This window comes from Hemisphaericaspora subhashii, assembly GCF_019202705.1.
Source record: "Hemisphaericaspora subhashii strain CBS 10753 chromosome Unknown scaffold2, whole genome shotgun sequence".
In the NCBI taxonomy this organism is placed as follows: domain Eukaryota; kingdom Fungi; phylum Ascomycota; class Pichiomycetes; order Serinales; family Debaryomycetaceae; genus Hemisphaericaspora; species Hemisphaericaspora subhashii.
Genome location: NW_026057213.1, coordinates 139,262 through 156,093, shown reverse-complemented (window position 1 = coordinate 156,093; position 16,832 = coordinate 139,262). Strand labels below are relative to the sequence as shown.

Here is a 16,832-nt window from a genome sequence, read left to right as displayed (position 1 = left end):
GTACAATATGCAATGCAAATTATTAAACCCCTACCTGTCGGTTTTCCGCTTGTGAGTCTTTTTAGTTGGAGTGCGTACGTAATATTGCAAATTTACGGTATGAGTCAAAGAACTCACTTCTGAAGTTGAATCAAATGTGTCTTTGGTGTTTGATTCTTTTGATTCTTGTGAGCTTTTATTCTCATGACCGTTCTGATCTCTCTTCGAAAGATTGGCTTTAGATTTTTGTCTAAATAATCCATGAAATATCCCTCCTTTCTTAGGTTTCTTCTCGGGTTTTGAAGACGTGATCTCTTCCAGAGCAAAGATATTCATATATTGCATCGAAAGATCAGTATCCTCAGTATCTATATCGGGAATGCTAGATTCATCAACTGAGTCTTTTGTTTCATGTTTTTCTGTAGTAGTCTTGTCAAGGGACTCGAATGAATTTCCTAGATCTATAGTTGGTGACGGAAGATTCTCTTCACTTCTAAACCGTAATTGTTCATCATATGACAAGTAATAAAATCCCACTGGGTGGCTATTTCCAGGTTGCATTTTTTAGTTTGGTAAACAGAACAAAGCCCTATTGTTCAAATGATAGAATAAAGTTTCCGAAAATAACTACGTTTCTTTAATGATAAAAGGTTGTTCTTAACAAGGTTTCGGCTAACTTTAAACTTATTACTGTGTCTTTGGTTTCAAAGTGGAATGGCTGCAACTAAGAGAAGAAATTGCGAAAAAAAAAGATCTTATTTCATACTATGATTTTTCAACTTTAAGCGAAGAGCGGCATTCAAGAGAGGTTCTATATATGAATGAATAGTGGTTTTCTGTTGCATATTGAAGGTGCTACAAATGAAGATAACCCTTGCTGAAATTCGTCTTCTGCGGGAATTTGCAAGCATTAAGCTTACCCTTGTTGTAATTTATTCTAATAAATAAGGGAACTATATAATGTCAAAAATGGTCTAGTATGCTTTTTTCTTGAAGGTTGGCTTGAAAACCACTAGACCGGAGTTCCCAAAATTCTAACTATAGATTTATACTAGGAATTTTATTTTATTTAAAATATGAACCTTTTGGACTTCTAATGTAAGACAACATTTGATTATGAGATCGCCCTTTCTACATAAACAACAAGCATTTCTTTTCTCAGTGCCTACAAAGGAAACAATTCTACCTGAAACTTTTTAACTTGGAAGGCTTTCTCTTTATTGAAAATATGGAATTGTTACTCTTGACACTATCAACAAACGAAGTCCCATCCAAAGTCGATCTAAATGTTTTCTCAGAACTTTTCTTTTCTAGTGTGAAACTCTCGTAGCTTTTCGTTTCCATCGTATTATGATTTGACTTATTTTGATCATTCTTTGTTGAATCTGATTTATTTGTTGTTTTCGCTTTGAAAAGACGGCTGAATACACCTTTCTTCTCATTTTTCAGTTGTTGCTTTTCCCTCTTTTCTTCTTTCTTTGGTTTTGTTGCCGGTTTTTCTTCCGGCATAAAGCTGTTCAAGTAATGCATGGCAGAATCCCCATCACTGTCTTCACCAAATATACTATATTTATCGATTGAATCCATATCAAAAGACCCCAATCCAGTTTTAGTCTTGTCTAATGATTCAAATGACATTCCAATATCTATGGTTGGGGATGGAAGGTCATCTTCACTATTATAATCTAGTCGACGATCGAATGTCAAGTCATAAAACCTAATCAGTTGTTGATCGCTATCATATTGATTTGGTAGTTGCGAGTTTGGTAACACGGAAAATGGAGAATAATGCATGTACATTTGTAAAGATAATGTTTTAATGAAAGTATTACAAATAGGCTATAGTTGGTTTAATAAAAATTGATTGGAAATTTCAAATTGTTATATTTATACCTGTTTCTTGAATTTTTGGGTATAAAGAAGATTATATAGAGAATGGCTATGAAAGAAAAACTTCAGTGTATCCAATCTTTATTGGGAATGATAAGCGGAGAAATTATCCAGATACAATTTTGTAACCTGGAAACGGAGAAATAAGCTAAAACACAAACTCCAGGAAACACTCCGATAGGTTGAAAGTTTTGCCATTGAGGGGGGTTTGCTCGCAATACTTACGCGTGTTTGTAAATTAGTGTAAATTGAACGTTGACAAGAAAAATATGAAGTAACCAATAAATTAGCCTGATAAATATTTCCCCTTAATTTTCCAGAACTTTGTAAGAACCACACATAGTTGACAGTTCAATATTTGAAAATATGCTTTCAAGAGGGGATGGATGGAAATACGGGGATGCATTTCTGTACTCCACCGAGCACGAAAATCACAAGCGATATTCAAACCCCCCCTTAAAGGTGCTGCTCTTATTCGTATTGGTTCTATCAATTTCCACCATAATTCCTATCGGAATCTCTTCAGCCCGTAAAACGGATTTATTCCGAATCTATAAATTAGAAGATACGAAAGATTTGATTGTTTTAAATTTTGATTATACATTAAAGGACGTATATTTCAAAGCTCAACAAAACTTTATTCGCAGGTTGCTTTAGAAGGCATTTTGTTGCATAATTGCACAGGATGTACAGCACATGCAGTTCACGCCAGTGAGGCTCTAAAAAAACCCTGTTTTCGGAGATGACATCAATTATCATGGCTTGATTCTGGGGACCTCATCTCATTCCTTCTATTCTCTTGCTCGCCCTGGTAAATGAAGAAAGCAATGTATGTAAAGTCTTAGAAATAGGTTCAATGCACGTTGCAAGAATATGAGAATATTTAACGAGATTGTCTGGAAATCCCGAGGCTGTGTTATTAAGAAAGACCCTTTCGACTGGTTGTCACTTTTAAACTTTTTGGAATTCACACTTAATAAAATTTACTTGTCATCTTTTGCAGCCAAGAAAAATGGCCCAAATTAAACTGATTAACGGTTGCAAAAAAAAAAAGTAGGGCCTCGAAACACCCAAGAAATTTTCTGGTCTGTTAGACGAAGTTGAAGTATTCCGTCTAAAGTAATTACTAGAATTGTTTCCCCTCCACTTTTCTAACCAGATTGTGTCAATTCTTATTTCACAGTTCCTAGTCCGATGCTCATAATCTACATTTGAAACACGTGCAAGGTGAATCAGCTCACGTATATTCATGGAGATTATTAGTTCCATGTTTCACAAAAGCCAGCAACAGATATGGCTTTATACTTGGCTAACTGTGCTTTCACACATCGTACGATACCCTTTTTGTGCACAATTACGACCACTAATACAAAAATAAGTATCTAGAGTCTATTAAAAAATATATATAATTGTCTTGTTATTATCTAATTACCATTTCCGTTGATAGTTATAGAGCCGTCTAATAAATCTTGTTCATTAATAACTTGTCCATTTGTCACAGAATCTTGCTGTGCCTTTTCTTTCCCACCTTCAAAGTTTTCTCTCACTCTCAAGTAATGTTGTAATTCTTCCGCACTAACAGAAGGGATTAATGCATTTTGGGCCTTGATAAAATCTTCCATCTTGACGAGAACAGTAGTATCGTCTTCAGTAGCAACATTATCAAACCACCATCTTGTATTAACTTCATTCTTCCCCTGTGATTTCATTTCATCATTATATTGCTTAATCTTTGCATCCACTTCATTAGCGACTCTAGTCATGGCATTCAACATAGAATCAGAACATAAGGCATAAAAATCAGCACCCGTGAATGTGAATGAACATTTCTCAGCCACAGTTTCCAAACTAACATCATCATGCAATTTGAATTTTCTAGTCAAAGCTTCAAGAATCTTAGTTTGTTTTTCGTCAGTATCGGAAATACCTAAATATAACATCTTATCAAATCTACCTGGTCTTAACAATGCTTCATCCAATAAATCTGGTCTATTCGTGGCACCAACCACGAAAACCCCATCACCTCCATCACTACTCATCCCATCCAATTCTGCTAATAATTGAGAAACGATTCTATCCATAACACCACCAGAATCACCTTGATTACCTCTCTTAGGCGCCACTGAATCCAATTCATCAAAAAAGATAACACATGGTTTTGCATCACGAGCCCTTTGGAACACACGACGAACATTAGCTTCCGATTCACCGATATACATATTTAACAATTCCGGACCTTTGACCGAAAAGAAATTAAGTGAGAAATTGGTGGCGATTGCTTTTGCCAATAAGGTTTTCCCTGTCCCTGGTGGACCATAAAATAAGATCCCACTTCTCTTTTTAAGTCCATTATTAAATAATTCGGGATGTTTTAATGGCATATCGATGGTATCCAAGATTTCATCCTTCACGAGATCTAAACCTCCGATATCTTCCCATTTTACATTTGGGATTCTTGGAGCACCAATGGAATCACTGAATTGATTACGTGCTTCATTGATGGCGGCGTTGAAATCATCTGGGATCCAATTTATGACACCTCCATTACCGACATGGATTAATTTATTAATGGAGGAGATGTGCAATTCTTTGGCGAGTTTGGAGAGTCTTTTGATGGCTAATTTTTTGGATTTTTTGATGATTGAGATTAAATCACGAGGAGTTAAACCGGCTGATTGAAGTGCAAGACTTTTGAAATTTATGTCTTTTCTAATTATGAATGGGAAGGAATTTATATCGGTTAATTTCAGACTGTTGGTATTCATTAGGATATCATTATCTTCGATATTATCTTTTTGTTGATGTAATTTCTTCTTTTCATTAGTGATTAAAAACTTAAAGATTTCTAATCTTTCATTCTCGGTAGGAACGGTGAATTCAATTGTAAATTTAATCAATGATTTCAAATTATCATTTAATTTATCATAGTCATTACAACTCATTATAATCACCATGTTGGGGTATTTATTTAAATAATCATTCAAAGTTTGGATAACTTTCAAAGACAACGAAGTGAAAATACTTGAATTTTGATCATTATCATCAGTTTTAGGACATAAATTCTCAATATGTTTTAAATAAATAACATGAAACCCTGTGTCTCCATTTGGCAAGTTCCCAATTATTTTATCAATTTTCCCAGTCAATAATCCAATAGTTTTCAATTCTTGTCCTGGATTTAATAATTCAAAACAATCAAATTCAATCAAATTAAGACCCATTTCAATACATATATTTCTTACCAATGTAGTCTTTCCAATCCCTCTACTCAGTGAATTCAACAATATCGAAGTCTTAAGACTCATCTTGGATGAAATACAAGTACTCATGCAGAAAAAGTTAAGAACTCGTATTAATTTAAGGCTAAATAACTATATTAATTTTAATGGAGGTAAATGCAAGTAATCAAACCAGTTGTTGAATTCATTAGGTGGTAAACGAACACTTTCAACCCCAGAAGAAACTAATAATGTCTTGGATGGATCAACAAGGAATTGATTTGTCCCGATTTCATTCTTTCCCTTAACTTCAACAATCTTGAACCATGCTACTGCATCAGGATCTCCTATTGGGATAACATCTATCCCATCTCCACCTTCACCACCCATTGATTCTTCGTCATTTTCGTTGTTTTCGTCATTCATATTGTCAAACATGGTTTTAGATAACACTGAGTCAATGACAACCGGGAAGAAATCACCTTCTTGGACACATTTGAATTGAGTACTTAAGATGGTTTTCAAACTGGAAAAGAAATTACGTTGATAAGTTTTATCCATGGTAATTTGGGAACATACTCGAGATATAGTAACTGATTCAGCAATGGGGATTGATTTTGATAATGTGGTATTTTCATGGAATTGTTCAAATTCAATAGCAGAATCTTTAGTCAATCCAAGATTGATTAATAAAATTGGGGATAAATAAACATATCCGAATTTGAAAGTATTTTGAGGTTCAGTAAATGTAAATACTCTAACAACTGCACTCTTTTCAGGGGTAATAATCAATTTTACCAAATCACCACTGAATATAGGGAATCCTAATTTGATAAAATCGGAAGAATTTATAAACACAAACAATTCAGAATCATCCTTTTGCCATCCAACAGGTAAATTATCAATTGAAATTCTATCAGGTAATGGTTTAACGCCAAACTTGGTGCTGGAGTGAATAATCTCGGATTTATCGAATTGTAATGTTGAAGATAAATAACCAGATAAATCAGCATCAAGATCTGATTCATCGTAATCTTCTTCTTCGAGTTCTTCCTCTTCCTCTTGATCTTCAAGGTGGTACTGCTGAGACTCTTCATGTTGGTTGATCAATATAATATTAGTGTTGTGATCCAATTTCCCTTGAGTTATAGGTTCACAGAGATTGACCTTCCCATTGATTAACCTGATGGTGTCACCTTCATTGAGAACGCTACCACTATTGGCCAATATTTGAGTTAATAATTGTTCTCTTATAGCCAGCTGCGGCTTATTATGCAAAATGTGATAAATTTCATGAGGTACAGATATGAATACTTGTGATAAAATTGGAATTGAATCAATATTGATAGATTGAACAATAGCAGTATTTAAAGTTAATTGAGAACTATCAAATTTAGATAAATTTGAATTATTAATGAAAGTAATTAAATTTGCAGTTGAATAAGAAATCTTATGAATTTTCATAATTTTAAATTTATTGAAATAATCAGGTGCACCTAATAATTTAACCAAAATGAATTTATCAATAGAACCAACAGCATGAGGATCGTTGGTATCTTCTGGGAAATCTGGGAATAGTTTACCAAATACATTCCAAGATAATTCTACTGAATCATATTGTAAATTAGATGGATCATTAATAAATGAAATATTAACTAAAGTTGATTTGGCTGGTTGTTGGTGTTGTTGTAAAGTATCAGTTGAAGACATCACAGCAGATGGTGGCATAATAAATAAGGGATCTTTGGTAATGAAGTGTTTTCTATAGAAGTGTCCTTTTCAGATACTTCTTCTATCAACTGAATCTGGGGAATAATTTTGGATATATTTATAAAAGGAAAGTGGTTGTAAAAAAATATTGGACAACAATTTTCTCTTTTGTTCCTCGGATCTTTTTTCTGGTTGTTGATTTCTGTTTCTGTGGGGGATTAGAAAAATAATTAATTAAATAGAATGAATCACAAAACCTACCAAAAGTGCCATTCAATCGATATGAATTAAGTAATACTTGTCTAAAATATATCATCTAATAATTTGAATGCTTATGAATTAGATTATAAACTATCTCCAGAATCTAGAAAAAGGTATTCAGTATATTACTATGTGACTTCTCTTGTCTAAGTTGAATCTTCGAAATTCTTATCATTTTTTTGCAGCAATTTATACCAAAAATCAAGACAAGTAAGAAATTAATTCAGAAAGGAAAGAAATTTAATCAGAAATATTCAAGAGTACTGTCAAATCCCCTTTGCAAGCAAAACGAATCAACTCTAAAGTCACTCTACTAAGAATCACCTTTTGTGTCGTGCTCACGGCATACATAGTTCTTACACTACCTAAGTTATAGTTCCGTGGGAATTTTTTCCCTAACTAACTTAGACGGGTACTCATTACCCGGATTTTAAAATGAGAGCCTCAAAAATTTTTCAGTCTTCTCAGTCAGGCTTAAATTTTTTTTAACAAACTCATCTTCACCACTTCATTCCTCTTAATCAGCAACAGCAATATAATAACCGAGAATATTCAAACACAACAGTATGTAATCCCACAATATACATCCCCCTTCCAATATTCACAGAAATCAAAGAGAAAATACTTAATGATGATAACTTTCTTTTTTTCATACCAATAAAGAGCATTTTTTGAAGTTCTTTACCGTTTTGGTAATATATGGCTTTATTGCAATGATCTGGTATATTTTGTCATAGTTACACTGATTTTATAACAACAACCCCTTTTCTTTTGATGTGTGAATTTGAGAGGAAATCATGAGAGATGCAATTGTACTAACTTTTGTTTTAGATTTTGTATCATACATAAATAGTTCAGTCATTTACGTTGTCTGAAATGGTTTGTTAGATTGTAAAAATTAGTACTCTGAGTGCTTAACTTATTACCGTAAGCTCGTTACATAAAAGTTAGATAGGACTTTGTCTATACTTTTTTCCTCTAAGCGGACCACAGATAATCCGTACCAGTTGAGTCCCAAAATTATACATGAGAATTATTCTTGGAATATTTTGGTCGCAACTGCTAAGTTTATCTGTCGTTTATAAAGAGGAAAGATTCTAGAAAAGGGAAGATTTATGGGATTGTAAATACGCTATTCCAATGCCAACGAAGTTGTAGTTTTAGAAATAACTTCAAATCAATCTGCGTAATGAATGATTTGAAATTATTTCTAAATTTTTCCAGCTTAAAGTTCGATAGCAAGATCATTGATGGACGAATTAGCGTAGTAATTATTATATAGAGATCACATGCCACATCATGAATGTTACTATGGCTATGTAATCTCAACTACCTCTATTACTTCACATCCCCTCTTCAATTCTACAATGTCAAATCTCAAAAAATCCAATCTCTTTCGTTATACCGGAAAGTTTTTTTGCTTATTATTATACAAACTATGTAAAGTGAATCATCATGACTATTATTATTGTAAAAATATTTATTAAATAAATCAACAAGCTATTTAAGCTTCATCTTCAACAACAACAGTTTGTAAACCTTTAGCGGTTGGAACAAAAACTGGTTCAACAAAAGCAAATAATTTTTCCTTAGCATCTTCTTCATCATTTCTCTTTCTAGAAATTCTTAATCTTAATCTATGTTCAACACCTTGGACACCTCTTTTCCATAATTGAACATTCAACTTTGGGTCTAATCTGACATCAGTGGTACCCATGTGTAAAGTAGCAAACTTCTTGATTTCCTTGACAGCCTTTGGAGCTCTCTTCTTGAAGCTGACACCGTGTAACTAGAAATAAGTTGTTAGTAAAATGAAACATATTGGATACATTTTGTCGAAATTGGGTATATATGGGAGAAATTGATAGGGGCAGGGAATGAGTGTTATGAAGAGACATCTCGAACTTGTATTGAACTGAATGTTCATAGTTTATTCATAGTTGATACCTCATCAATAAGTTGTTTTGACATATGTTTAGCTGCATAAGGTTTTGCATATTACTGGTAGTGATTCATAGTAGGTCTCAAACTGAGATCTTCCTTGCATAGTTGTAGTTGAAAATCAACGATAGTTGGTAAATAATAACGTAGTAGACACATTACTGATCTTTCATAATAGTAGTTGTTGTGTGTATGTTTATTCAACATTTCGATCGCTTCCCATCCCACTAATTTTTCATCGCATTCCACGATTCCTCATTTCGACAACCATTTCTCCCAGTTTTCAATCTGGTTATTTCATTCATTACATACTCTCTTGTGTAAGTTGATGGTGTATTCACGGGTAATAACGTCTTGTAAAGCCATTGTGGATATTTGGTGTTAAACTATACAAAGCACTAAACTGTTTCAAAGGTCAGAAATTTCTTTAAAATTTTTTTTCACCTCAAATTTTTGGTACTATCTCTGGTAGACAAGCGTAAGAGTGTGACAGTCCACTGTAGTGTTAGTGTGAATGAAAGAGATTACTGCGAGAAGCGAAAAAAATGATAGTCGTGTAAATAGTTCAAAATGAAATACTGCAGATAAGTGAACATTTTTTTCCCATACTACTATATTAGTTTGAATGGAGAAATTGTTACTACAGAAAAATGAATAATTCGAGTCACGTGGAAAATGAAGCATCTTAGGGCTAGAAACCTAATTGTTTTGTATACATTCTATTATCTATAAAATTAAGTCTTATTCTAAACCATACACTTTATGTATATACTTATACCAATTCCCATTCAATTCCTGATATGCCAAATCTAACCAACCGCCATCATCATTAGCCTCTTCTTGACTTGGTTTATCTCTCTCATTCGTCAATTGAATCTCATCTTCAATTTGAACTAATTTAAACTGGGGGAAATTATTTAATAAATCCCAAATCCCCAACATTGAACAAATGATTCTTCCAGATATTCTCCCATCTTGAACCAATTTAATAATCTCACCCAAATCTGGATTATTCCCAATCACGAAATCAGAATCTAATGATTCGTTTCGAATCGGCGCAATTGATCTAACTGTATACACTAATGATAATTTAGATTCTTGATTCACTTGATTCATAAACACCTCCCCATATTTCTCCTGAATCACTTTGTTCACAATATTCGTCTCTTTAAGATTCACAAATATCACCGTCTCCACAATAATCAACACCAAAGTAATATTCGAAAGATATTGCAGATACACCAACGACGACACTTCCCCATTCAATTTCAATTCTTGATAAAGATTCAACAAAAAACTTCTTAATGTCTGCAAATTATTCGTAATGAACAAAATCACAATGGTGTCATAACTCAAATTAATCAATCTTGATCTTAGATCTTCTTGTTTGACTTGTTGAGGTCTTAATCGTAATTGATAATTCAATTTATATAATTCATTAATTAGATTCAAATTGGGGATTGATTTTAATCGAAGTAATAATATAACCAAATTATGATCTAATAAATTTTGATTATTTCTAGGTAAGGGATAGACGGGAGCTAATCCAGGTTGTCCCGTTCCTCTATTTGGAGGTGGTGGTGGGGTGTTTGATGGAGAGATGTTGGAATTTTCATTCAAATATAGAGCATTATTCAAATTTATCGATTCCTTTTTGGCATAATTCAATTGATCATTGAATAAGTGTAATGTTAATCTAATTGACCATAATTTGAGTAATTGAGAATGAGTTAAATTGGTTGATGATTTGAGTATGTAGTAGGTTTTGTTGATTACTGATGTATATTGATAATTGTCAGTTTTAAGTTCATTATATAAATCTTGTAAGGTAATTTCTTGTTTTGGTGGTTCTGATGTTGGTAGTTTTAAGAATAATGATTCTTTAGATAGATATTGTGTCATTGTCAATAACTAATTAACACACTGTAGATGATCTCTATAGATCAGATTGACGGGCTTGATTATCTGGGCATTTTGAATCCAGGGGAAAAATCAAAAATCACTAAACCTTATCTTTGAACCACAGGGTTAAACCATTTTTTAGTACGCTACCAGTGAAAGGTAAAAGTAAAGAGAAAACAGTTCAAGAGATGTCGCTGCATACAGAACTACTACAACAAGCAAAACTCAATCAAATAAATGATTTAAAACAATCATCAATCTATCTGAAACAATTAATGAATTCAATCTATGCCGTAATCAAATCAAATTCCGATAATTCCAGCAATAATACTTCATCATTATTAGATAAAATTACTACTATTCATCAATTAAATAAAGAAATAGATCGACAATTAAATGAAGATATTGCCATGAATTATTATGAACTTATGAAATATAAAAAACAATTAAATCGAATGATTCAAGAATGTCATCAAATATTAAATGGGAATGGCCCTGGTTCGAATATAATTAATGAATTACAAACAAGATCAGAATATATTGATCAAGATTTACGAATATTAGAACATACATTAAAATTAATTAAGAAATAAAAGTTATTAAAATTATTAAAAAATGACCTTATTAAAAAAGTGTGTTTTGGTTATGGCAATCCACGAGCGGCTCTTTCCCATTTTTCTTCAGCAATCCAACCAGCATTTATAATCTTGACAACATCAGAAAGATTGATTCTTTTGTTATGTTTCAATTCTTTATTCTTTTCAATTAAACAAGAATATAATTTAACATAACAATCTTTAGGAACATGTTGAATTGAAGTTTCAATCAATCTTTGTTCTAGTTTATTAGGAGGACTATTTGGATTTGGTGATAACCATTTCTTACGACGATATTCCCATAAAGTAGATCCAATATTTGATTCATTAAATAAAGTTGATTTAGAATCAGTATCACTACTAGCACTGTTATTATTGGTATTATAATTTTCAAATTCTTTACGAAGTTGACAAACATCCAAATCACGGAATGAAATTTCATTATATTCAACTGCTGAATCTATTTCATCTTCTTCTTCATCATCTTCATAACCTTCTTCTCGAGTTGGTTCTTCTGTCCTGGTATCTATTGAATCAAATTTTGGTTCATGTTGCATAAGGTGATGTTGTTGTTGTTGTCGTATTATATCTTGTAATGTATATTGTAATCTATCTGAAACCATAGTAGCTGAAGATCTAACATCATTACTACTAGTATATGCCGCAGCCATATTATCTAAATTTTTAAATTTTTTATAATCTTTTAAAAACCGTTCTTCAGTTGAATTATATCCCTTATGAGATCTAACAAGATTATCAAAATCGGTATCAGGATCTGAATCTATAAAGAATTCTTCTATAATATCATCAGATGATAAAACGTCTTCAGATATTGATTTTAATTTTAATAATAATAAATTCCACTCAATCGAGATTTTTTTAAAGAAACCAATTTTTTTCTTCTTCTTCAGCGGCAGTGATACTAGTTGCTGCTTTGATTTAGATGGTGGAACAGGAACTGATGAGTTTGTTTGTTGCTGTGTAGGAGTCCTTCTATTTAACTGGGGAGGTTGTTGTTGTTGAAGTGTATTAGGTGTTCTCGGAAGTGGTTTATGATTGTTATTACTATTTAATTTTGGAGTTGAAGTTGATTTTCGTAAAAAAGCCGGCGTCGGTCTCTTGGGTAGGTTTGAAAGGTCTGTTGAACTATGAGTCTCTCTAATCATTTAAGAATGCGAGATGGTGATGATGTATATATAAATATCAAACGACTTTTTAACGTTAAAAGCTTTTTAAAAAATGCAAAAAGTCAAAAATAGATGTGTGTGGGGGGATATGCAATATGATTTTATTACTAGTTGGCACTTCTTTTTTTCCTGTTAATAGAATAAGCCCGGAGTTTAATGGTATCTGGTAGTGTGACAAATGTATAGTATCAACCTTTTGTCTCTGTCTATGAATGTCCGTGTATAGTTGTTGTTTATTTAGTTTGAGATGAGAAATGTCTTTGTGTGAATGCGTGTTACTGATATACTTGTAGATTTAGAACATTCTATTTATTAATTTCTAAAAAATCGTTATTCTCTTTGTCTCTCTCTCTCTTCTAGTTGCTGTCTTCAGTGAATATCGCCAAGCAAGCCGTTATTTATAAATAACTTATTGGTGTCTTGAAATGGTAATTAAAGAGATAACCCAAGGGTTCTTCTATTCATTCAAGTGAAAGAGATAAAAAGAATCAAATAAAACTTTAAATTAAAAAAATCTCTGTGGAAGTTATTTATCACATTAATTTCTTTTTTAATTCTCTATGAACAATCACTCACTCACTCACTCACTCACACCAAAAATTAAATAATAAAATAAAATATTTAAAAAAATCTCGTCATGCAACACAAATTTAATTAAAATAATAAAATTATCATCCAACCCAACATATGACATTTTATTTATTATTTTAACAGTAGGAACTAAATTAGAATTCCTTCCATTGAGAACGTAAAGGATTAATTCTATTATTGAGTATTTATATGAAATACTCAATGAGATTTGTAGCTCATTACCTTTAAGGAGCTTCCGGGATTGGCTTATTTAGTTGCAAAAGCCCTTTTTCCGCCAGTTATTACATTGACAGCAATTATTATTATTATTACAGAGTAAAACTGTCATTGATACGTTAGTATACATTGTAGAAATAGTCATTGAGAGTTAAGTTCTATTTCTATCATATATCTACATCCATATCTAGTTTGAAGTTTAAAAGATCAAAGTTTGTAAGTGTTCTTTCCCTTGGCATTCCCCGTGGTTTCTCTGTACAATGGTGAAGTTAACCAAAGATAGATAAGATTATCATATGGCATCTGTAATATTTACCCCCAAAAATATAGAAACATATGAGATTGAACATCTACGCCCATTGGTGTTATAATACCACAGGCCAGTATCTGATATGCACAGCCTTTCAGAACACCGCCTTTAATGAAGTTAAAAACTGTATTTTCTTTTAAATTATACTGCTACTTCAAACTTCTGACCTGATTTTTTTTTTTTGCAGCCTTGTTTTTGTAAAGGTTTATTATGATCGGTCATTTGCATTCTTGTTCACTTTTGCAGCACATCTTCATATTCAAACACTCTTGATCTTCTCCGGTATCTTGCTTCAGCTTACACACATTCCCCCGAAGAGTGTCGTCAAGTCATCTTCCGAAATCCCCTTTCTAGTTCTTGGCGTAGCTGGAATTAGAAACATTTCTGGGCAGTGTATTAAAAATAATTACTGTAACAAAAGAAACTTATGAGATCAGAAACTAGAAATATGAAAAATTATTAATACATTTATTACAAAAATTGAATATATACCAATGTACGATCCGAATCCGATCAAACTTCAACTTCTTTAACCTGTTTATCATCATCGAGAGGGAAGAAGAAGAGAAGGAAAACTATGAAGAGAAATTAGAAGAATATATTAACATAATTAAATTGCCAACCTTGTTTCTCCTTATTTAATTCTTCATTATCAATTATATCTTGTTGTAATTCAAATTCATACCTTTTATAAATCGATTTCTCACCTAAATAACTATCCCTTTTTTCCCATTTAAGATTATATACACAATATGATAATCCTGAATGTTGATTCTTTCGACTATCCCAACTTCTTGAATTGATTCCATGATTATAATATCCAATATATTGTGGCAACGTGGGCAATAACAAGATCTCTACTGACAAATCTCCATATATCCCCCTATCAACTCTTCCACCCTCCTCCCTATCCTCCTCCCCTTTCCCCTCCCTATCCTCCTCCCCTGCTTCCAATGGCCTAATAAAATACTCAGGTTTCCAATTCACATTCCACCTCGACAAATCCACCCCATTGTCCTCGTCAAACAACCCTAAATGACACAACACCTCAACAATATCAGAATCATCAGTATATATCCCCCCAGCACCACCCCATACCTCCCTCCTCACAATTCCATTATTCATATCCTGCATAAATCCAACAAGATACCGAAATGGGATCTTAATCTCCATGATCGAATTCACATATTCGGCAGGCAACGCCGGAATACAGGGGATATATCTCGTTCCAATCCCCGGTTGTGATGTTTTTCGGGATTGATAGGCGAGTTTAATTTCTTGAAATCGAAGTTGGTGTTCTGGTTTTAGGCCATATAATTGTGGGGTTTGGATGGTGTCCCAGGTGGTGGTGGGATTGTAGATTATCGTGCCGAGATATTGTCTTTTAGGGAAATATTGTTTGATTATTTCTACAATGGGTTCGATGTTTAGATTGGGATGTGGTTTGCGTATTCTGGATATTCTTTTCGTGTGTGGTTGTTGTGTGATTTGATTTGGTGTTTCTTGTTTGACAACTTCATCTTGTTCGGTCAATTTCGGACCGGTATCATTTGTCAGCACTTCTTTGTCATCCCCTCCATCTGACTTCTTATGATGATGATGGTGGTGGTGGTGATGATGACGATGTGCAGCAACAGGATGATGATGATGATGGTGATGGTGATGATGATGTGGGTGATTATGGACATGTGCGGACTTATCTTCATGCTTTTGTATTTCTTCAGTTTGAGTAGATGCCGAAAATGATGCTCGTTTCTGGGGTGCGAAAATAGGAGATTGTTGTTGCTGTTGTTGTTGCAGGAGTAATTGTGGAGGCTGCTGTTGTTGTTGTTCCAGTATACGTTGGAATTGTGGCGGATGAGATTGACTCTGGAGCTCAGTAGTGCTTGTAACCGGTTGTTGTTGTTGTTGATGGGGTAATTGATGAATTCGGGGAAGTTGAGGCGACATTTGTGAACCATATTGTGATTGTGATTGATACATAGGAAGCTGCGGTCTCGCTAGTTGATGTTGCTGCTGCTGCTGCTGCTGCTGCTGCTGTGGTGGACCAACAACTTTCACAACAACACCTCCTCTACATTCTGATCGTTAACTATTGCTGGCTGTTGAAGATTCAGATTTCGGAAATTCATATTTTAATCTCTTAGTTGCTTGTTCATCACTCATTGATCGGGGTAATTGTTGTGTAGAAGGTGGTGAAATGGAAGGAAGTGATGTGGTTGTTGTAATTGGTGATGATGAGGATGGTGCGGCGGAAGATGGATTATTTAAAAAACTGGAAATTCCTAAATTAGATGCCGAAGGTAATTTATTACCTGTAGATCCAGGTGGTGGTGGTCCACATACAGGACTATTTTTCCTATATCCACCATTAGAATATGCTTGATTAGCATTATCATGTGATGACATTTAACTGTTGATTCTTATATGATGATGAGTTTGTTGTCCAGTATTTTCCAGATTAATAAACAAATGGAAATGTGGTGTGGGAAAAAACAAAACCTTGAATTCTTGGGATAAGAAAGTGTCAATCTAATTAGTGCAATTGGTAGAAAGAATAATGGTATTTGTATATTTTCTACAATGGTATCAGTTAACGATATTCAACTAAGGTAGTCGTGTGTGTAATTATATAATGATTGATAAAATATCTAACCTGTAAGTAATCCTTTATTTACAAGTTAATCTCTTTAAAGGGTAAAAACAAAAATAAAAAAGGATTCAAAGAAAACTGGAAAAATTGTGAAGATTTTTTTTCTTATTAAAAAGAAGTGGGGCAAAAACTGCATATTATTATTACGTAACATGTAATATTACTATTATTGGTAAGTACACGCTTAACTATTCTACCATATCAATAGAGAGCGCAATATGGGTAGCATAACATTCAACAATAGTTTACTACTTGAGAGATAAGTTACAAAAAAACCGTTATAAATTAACTCAGTCTACAAACATTATAGCTATAAAAGTAATATTTAATTAGTCACTCTCTGTATATGTCAAACGACAATTGTAATTCTAGAATTGC

The 16,832-nt window shown here is 33.1% G+C and overlaps 9 protein-coding genes across 9 annotated transcripts; 1 reads left to right on the top strand and 8 right to left on the bottom strand. All coding sequences in view use genetic code 12, as the record gives it.

Moving 5' to 3' along the window:
* Positions 1-30: 30 nt before the first annotated feature.
* Positions 31-540, bottom strand: J8A68_001050 (uncharacterized protein; the record flags this gene model as incomplete). Its single annotated transcript, XM_049404662.1, has 1 exon — positions 31-540. One exon carries the CDS (start codon positions 538-540, stop codon positions 31-33), a length of 510 nt encoding a protein of 169 aa, XP_049265594.1.
* A 621-nt stretch (positions 541-1,161) lies between these two features.
* Positions 1,162-1,779, bottom strand: J8A68_001049 (uncharacterized protein; the record flags this gene model as incomplete). Its single annotated transcript, XM_049404661.1, has 1 exon — positions 1,162-1,779. The coding sequence occupies one exon, from the start codon at positions 1,777-1,779 to the stop codon at positions 1,162-1,164; it is 618 nt and encodes a 205-aa protein (XP_049265593.1).
* Positions 1,780-3,293: 1,514 nt separating this feature from the next.
* J8A68_001048 (PEX6 family protein) lies at positions 3,294-5,174 on the bottom strand (the record flags this gene model as incomplete). The annotated part of the gene is made up of 1 exon (XM_049404660.1): positions 3,294-5,174. One exon carries the CDS (start codon positions 5,172-5,174, stop codon positions 3,294-3,296), a length of 1,881 nt encoding a protein of 626 aa, XP_049265592.1.
* Positions 5,175-5,240: 66 nt separating this feature from the next.
* On the bottom strand, positions 5,241-6,815 carry J8A68_001047 (PEX6; the record flags this gene model as incomplete). The annotated part of the gene is made up of 1 exon (XM_049404659.1): positions 5,241-6,815. The coding sequence occupies one exon, from the start codon at positions 6,813-6,815 to the stop codon at positions 5,241-5,243; it is 1,575 nt and encodes a 524-aa protein (XP_049265591.1).
* A 1,747-nt stretch (positions 6,816-8,562) lies between these two features.
* J8A68_001046 (60S ribosomal protein eL31) lies at positions 8,563-9,365 on the bottom strand (the record flags this gene model as incomplete). The annotated part of the gene is made up of 2 exons (XM_049404657.1): positions 8,563-8,847; positions 9,312-9,365. The coding sequence occupies 2 exons, from the start codon at positions 9,363-9,365 to the stop codon at positions 8,563-8,565; spliced, it is 339 nt and encodes a 112-aa protein (XP_049265590.1).
* A 375-nt stretch (positions 9,366-9,740) lies between these two features.
* J8A68_001045 (uncharacterized protein) lies at positions 9,741-10,901 on the bottom strand (the record flags this gene model as incomplete). Its single annotated transcript, XM_049404656.1, has 1 exon — positions 9,741-10,901. The coding sequence occupies one exon, from the start codon at positions 10,899-10,901 to the stop codon at positions 9,741-9,743; it is 1,161 nt and encodes a 386-aa protein (XP_049265589.1).
* A 188-nt stretch (positions 10,902-11,089) lies between these two features.
* J8A68_001044 (uncharacterized protein) lies at positions 11,090-11,494 on the top strand (the record flags this gene model as incomplete). Its single annotated transcript, XM_049404655.1, has 1 exon — positions 11,090-11,494. The coding sequence occupies one exon, from the start codon at positions 11,090-11,092 to the stop codon at positions 11,492-11,494; it is 405 nt and encodes a 134-aa protein (XP_049265588.1).
* A 50-nt stretch (positions 11,495-11,544) lies between these two features.
* Positions 11,545-12,663, bottom strand: J8A68_001043 (uncharacterized protein; the record flags this gene model as incomplete). Its single annotated transcript, XM_049404654.1, has 1 exon — positions 11,545-12,663. One exon carries the CDS (start codon positions 12,661-12,663, stop codon positions 11,545-11,547), a length of 1,119 nt encoding a protein of 372 aa, XP_049265587.1.
* Positions 12,664-14,389: 1,726 nt separating this feature from the next.
* Positions 14,390-16,210, bottom strand: RXT3 (Rxt3p; the record flags this gene model as incomplete). Its single annotated transcript, XM_049404653.1, has 2 exons — positions 14,390-15,855; positions 15,964-16,210. The coding sequence occupies 2 exons, from the start codon at positions 16,208-16,210 to the stop codon at positions 14,390-14,392; spliced, it is 1,713 nt and encodes a 570-aa protein (XP_049265586.1).
* Between the last annotated feature and the right edge of the window lie 622 nt (positions 16,211-16,832).